Here is a 5,585-nt window from a genome sequence, read left to right on the forward strand (position 1 = left end):
CGTATCGCGCTGAGAAAATTCACACAAGTACATTCATATGTTGTTTGCACCCAGGTAAGGAGGAACGTCCATAAACAAATCACAAAAAGAAGAGACGCGGAAGAAAAGCCAGGACATTCTGTTTTTGGAAAACCAGTTTTGTTATGTCTGGGTCTGGGACTTACTATGCCTTACTCCTTGGGTGTTTTGGTCTGAAATTTTTACCAGACGTTCGAAACTCTGTTTATTGAGTTTTGGTTGAGATTTGAGCCCCAGATTCGTCGCACAAGATTGACAATAAATTTTTGGGGTTAGTTACACAAACTAAACAATGTTCTTGTATAGTTTTCTAAAAATATACCAAATATGTTGCTAGATTTACCTTGTTACGGGGTTACTAAAGGTGAAACTTACATGGATTAAAATCTAACATAGAAGGAAATATATAATTATAATTATTATTAGATGATAACTTTGTTGGGAGTGTTTTTTTTTTTTCATTATGCTTATGGAAGAAGGTAATACTATGATCAAGGATGTGGATAGAGTAAGAAAATTTAATTCTAAAAGTTTTAATAGACTTTCATGAATGTTTAAGTAAGCCAAGAAAAAGGTAAAAAACATGCATGGGTGGAATGAAAAGAAATGTGTGGAACAATATATAAGAAAAGTAAAATATGTCTTTTATAGATAAAAGTGTGATACAGTTAAGAAAAATCAAAGGAGTTTTGCACACTACGAACTCCATCACCATGCACGAACATGCAATTCCCTTGATATTAATCCTTTAATGTATTCATTTATAAGTTAAACAATTATGTATTAACTGATTATAATGTTTCTTTTACAGACAATGACACTTGATCGCTTAGTACACGAAGATGAGGATTTTCAACATACACATACAAAAGAATACCTAATAATTTGTCAATGACAGATATAGGCGAACACACATGAGTATGTCCTTTAGTTCAAATATTTGGATTATATTTGGATTTTTAGTTCAAATATTTGAATTATATTGTATGTGTATCTAGATCAATATTTCTTTATATTTCAAAGTTTTGGTTTTAAACAAAAACCAACCAAATTAAAAAAATATCTAAAATTTAAGTCAAATTATACACTATTTATCGTAAATTTATGTTGGACTTGATTCAACGTACATAGATTCTATTGTAGTGTAGTTCAATAAAGAAATACGGTTTTTACTTGTATTTTGTCTGAGGCAAATTTACGTGTCTCTCATTCATATCAAACTTTTACCTAACGTAGTAACATAATCAACCTTATATAGTCATGTGTTCTGTTTTATCTGAAGTGTCTGTCAACATTCATATTACAGGAACATCTTCAAATTGTAACACAAATGCTTTCTTTCTCTTAGTTATCTGAAAGCGTTATTTTGTATTAATTAGTATACAGCTATTTTCTCTTTTGTATCTTTTCTTAGCTTTCTTTTTTATTATTATCTCATTAGTCTTGTAATTATGAATTAGTCTTTTTTTATTAATCTTGTTCTTCCATGGACCCCATTCAATTGAAGAGGAGAAGGATGCATTTGAATCATTTTCTACTCTTTGTACGTAATAACTGACAAGTCTTGGAAAATATAAAAAAAGGTTATGTAGCTTGACTATATCATAACCACTCATTTATTCATGCTAATTCATTAACTAAGGTTCACCAACCTTCTTGCTGATGATGTTCACTATAAGAAAGTCTTGGAATAAATAAATGTTCACCAACCTTCTTAACTCAATCCCATCATTCAAAAATTAGCTTATTACTATTATTTCCATTGCACTGCAACCAATCAAAGGCCTAAGCTTCATTCATAACAAAACATCTTCATACTACTCATCTCAACATCATTCAGATCTCTCCACTCACTCTTTTCCATTCACATTTTCTACCATGGCTGCTGAGTTCATTACCAATGCTCTTGTCTCCACCTTCGTTGAGACCACCATTGACAATTTGGCTTCTCGTTTTGGGGACATATTTCGTGGAAAAAAAGCCAACAAGAAGCAGCTAAGCATTTTGAAGGTGAAGCTCCTAGCAGTTGAGGTTGTGGCTGATGATGCAGAACAGAAACAGTTCACAGATCCACGTGTAAGAGATTGGCTTCTCGCAGCCAAGGGCGTGGTGTTTGATGCAGAGGATCTCTTGGATGAAATAGATTTTGCACTCTCCAAAAGCCAAGTGGAAGCTCAGTCTCAGAGTGCTGCTAAAAAGGTACTGAATTCCCTCAAATCTTCTTTTGTCAGTTTCTTTAAAGAAAATGAAATTGAAACAAGGATGGAACAAGTCATTGAGGACTTAGAAGATCTTGCAACCCGCAGCCATGTTCTAGGTTTGAAAAAGGCTGATGATGTCGGGATCAGATCCGGTAGTAGATTATCATCAACATATTTGCCAAACGAAAGTGATATCTATGGCAGAGAAGATGACAAACAATTTATCTTTAACTGGCTCACATCTAACACTGACAACAACCTATCTATACTTTCTATTGTGGGAATGGGAGGGGTGGGTAAGACCACTCTTGCCCAACATGTATTCAATGACCCAAGGATGGATGAGGTTAAATTTGATGTCAAAGCTTGGGTTTGTGTTTCGGATGAATTTGATGTTTTCAAGGTATCAAAAGAAATTCTTGAGCATGTTACTAAACCTACTGATGATGACACTAGAGATCTGGAGATGGTTCATAGAAGAACGAAAAAAGAATTGACGGGGAAGAAATTTCTTCTTGTTTTAGATGACATTTGGAACGAAAACCAACTTAAATGGGAGGAAGTTCGAAAACCCCTTCTTTTCGGAGTCCAAGGGAGTAGGATTCTTGTGACTACACGTAGTAAGGAAGTTGCTTCTACCATGCAGTCAGAGGAACACTCCCTAGAGCAATTACAAGAAAATGATTGTTGGAAGTTGTTTGCTAAACATGCATTTCCAGATGATGATACTCAACCAAATCAAGAGTGCAGAGAAATTGGCATGAAGATTGTTAAAAAATGTAAAGGACTACCTCTCGCCTTAAAAACAATGGGAAGCATGTTATATAACAAATCATCTGTTTCAGAATGGCAAACTGTGTTCCAAAGTGAAATATGGGAATTTTCAAAAGAGAGTTGTGATATTGTTCCCGCTTTAGCATTGAGCTATTTTCACCTTCCTTCCCATCTCAAGGTATGTTTTGCTTACTGTGCCCTATTCCCCAAGGATTATGAGTTTAAAAAGGAGGATTTGATTCAGTTGTGGATGACTGAGAATCATTGTCGTCAACATAGGACTCCAGAAGAAGTTTGCCAACAATACTTCAATGATCTACTATCAAGGTCCTTCTTCCAACAACCAGATGGAAATAGAGAAGTATTTGTCATGCATTACCTTCTACATGATTTGGCAAAATATGTCGGTGGAGGCCTATACTTCATGTGCGAACTTGATCAAATAGAAAATGTACAGAAAGTAACTCGTCATTTTTCAGTTGAACTTGGATACGATCAATATTTTGATGGGTTTGGAACTTTTTGTAATACAGAAAGGTTACGCACATTTATTCCAAACGATAGGAGGAGACTGCACCATTTTTACCGAAGGTGGGGTATCAAAATGTCGATACATGAATTGTTGTCCAAGTTTAAGTTCTTACGTATCTTATCTCTTTCTTATTGTTCTGACCTTCAAGAGTTACCTGACTCTGTTGGCAATCTTAAGCATCTACGTTCCATAGACCTCTCCCATACTGCAATAAAAAGAATAACTGAAAAAATATGTTTATTCTCCCACTTGCAAATACTGAAGTTGAACAACTGTACACATTTGGAGGAGTTGCCCTCAAATTTGCATTTACTCACCAATTTGTTACGGCTTGAATTTATACACACTAAAGTGAGAAAGGTGCCACCGCATTTGGGAAATTTGATGAATCTAAAAGTAGTAATGAATTCTTTTGATGTTGGTCATGGCAAGGAGTTGGGTATTAAAAATATACAAGAGCTTAACCTTGAGGGAAGTCTATTAATTGGGGACCTAAAGAATATTTCGAATTCCGTGGATGCATTAGAAGCGGATTTGAAGAATAAATCACACCTTGTGAAGCTCACCTTAGAATGGGGGTGGAATCGAAACTCTATTGATTCAAAAAAAGAAGAGGACGTAATTGAGAATTTGCAACCTTCCAAAACCTTAAAGGAGTTGTCAATCCGTAGGTATGGTGGGAAACGATTTCCAAATTGGTTACTAGATAATTCGCTGTGGAATATGGTGCGCTTAGTGTTGGTGGGATGTAAATCTTGCGAACATTTACCTCCCCTTGGACTGTTGCCATTTCTCAAGGTCTTGAATATTACATATCTTAATGGGATAGTTAGTATTGATGCTGATTTTTATGGTAACAACTCTTCTTCATTTAAATCCCTTGAAACATTGGAGTTCTCCTATATGTGGCAATGGGAAAAGTGGGACTGTCAAGCTGTGACAGGTGCTTTTCCACGTCTGCGAAGGCTTTCCATAACACATTGTTACAAGTTTAAAGAACAGCTGCCAGAGCAAGTTGTTTCGTTGGAAAGACTAAAAATTGAATACTGCCAAGAACTTGAGGCTTCAGCTCCTAGGGCTCTACATTTAGAACTAGGTAATTGTGGAAAGTTGCAGTTGGAGTGGGCTACAATGAAAAGGCTCACAATGAAAGAATCACCATTGCTGGAAATTGTTAGGTCCAACACTCTTGAAGACTTGCAAATTGATTCACCCGTGGAGTCAATCAATGATGATTGTGTCTCTCTACTCACCTTTCAAATGGATTTGTTCCCAACACTCAGGACGCTTCATCTTAGTGGGTTTGGTAATCTACAAATGATTTCACAGAGTCTTATCCATGATCATCTAGAAGAGCTAACACTCAAGAATTGTCGTAAATTACAATCATTGCTTGGAAGCATGCAAATGCTACTTCCATCTCTCAGGAAGTTATGGATACAAGACTGTCCAAAAATTGAGTCATTCCCTGAGGGAGGTTTTCCACCAAATCTCGAGACTCTGACAATACAAGGTTGTTCAGTACTTGAGTCATTCCCCGACCCCGACAAAGGTTTCCCATCAAATCTCCATACTTTAAAAATAAAAGGTTGTCCAAGACTTAAGTCGTTTCCTCACAGAGTTTTCCCATCAAATCTTAAGAACCTGACAATCGAAAATTGTTCTAGACTTCTTGGTTCACTGGAAGGAGTTTTCACACACAGTTATTCTTTGGAAACCTTGTGGATTGGAAACCTAGATACAAAATGTTTTCCAGTTGAAAGTTTGCTTCCACTCTCTCTTACTTCTCTAACCATCTTTGATTGTCCAAATCTAGAAAAACTGGACTACAAGAGTCTCCACCAACTCTCATCCCTTAAGATGTTGAATCTTTCCCATTGCCTCAACCTCCAATGCTTACCTGAGGAGGGTCTTCCAAAATCAATTTCATATCTTAGTATTAGTGCTTGTCCTTTGCTGGAACCGCGTTGCCAGAAAGAAAGAGGCGAAGACTGGAAAAAGATTGCGCACATTAAGAATATATTGCTTCGATGATGTTTGTTTTGAAGAGTGATGCATTT

At 36.2% G+C, this 5,585-nt stretch overlaps 1 protein-coding gene across 2 annotated transcripts; it reads left to right on the forward strand.

The window, feature by feature from the left end:
* Positions 1-1,788: 1,788 nt before the first annotated feature.
* LOC137824701 (putative disease resistance RPP13-like protein 1) lies at positions 1,789-5,559 on the forward strand. 2 transcript variants are annotated; one of them, XM_068630377.1, is made up of 2 exons: positions 1,789-5,002; positions 5,145-5,544. In XM_068630377.1, the coding sequence occupies exons 1-2, from the start codon at positions 1,897-1,899 to the stop codon at positions 5,171-5,173; spliced, it is 3,135 nt and encodes a 1,044-aa protein (XP_068486478.1). In that variant the 5' UTR covers positions 1,789-1,896; the 3' UTR covers positions 5,174-5,544. The 2 variants fall into 2 exon arrangements, with proteins under 2 accessions (XP_068486478.1, XP_068486474.1); XM_068630373.1 differs by having other exon boundaries at positions 1,810-5,559.
* The last annotated feature ends 26 nt before the right edge of the window (positions 5,560-5,585 follow it).

This window comes from Phaseolus vulgaris, chromosome 11 (genome assembly GCF_000499845.2).
Source record: "Phaseolus vulgaris cultivar G19833 chromosome 11, P. vulgaris v2.0, whole genome shotgun sequence".
NCBI classification, from domain to species: Eukaryota; Viridiplantae; Streptophyta; class Magnoliopsida; order Fabales; family Fabaceae; genus Phaseolus; species Phaseolus vulgaris.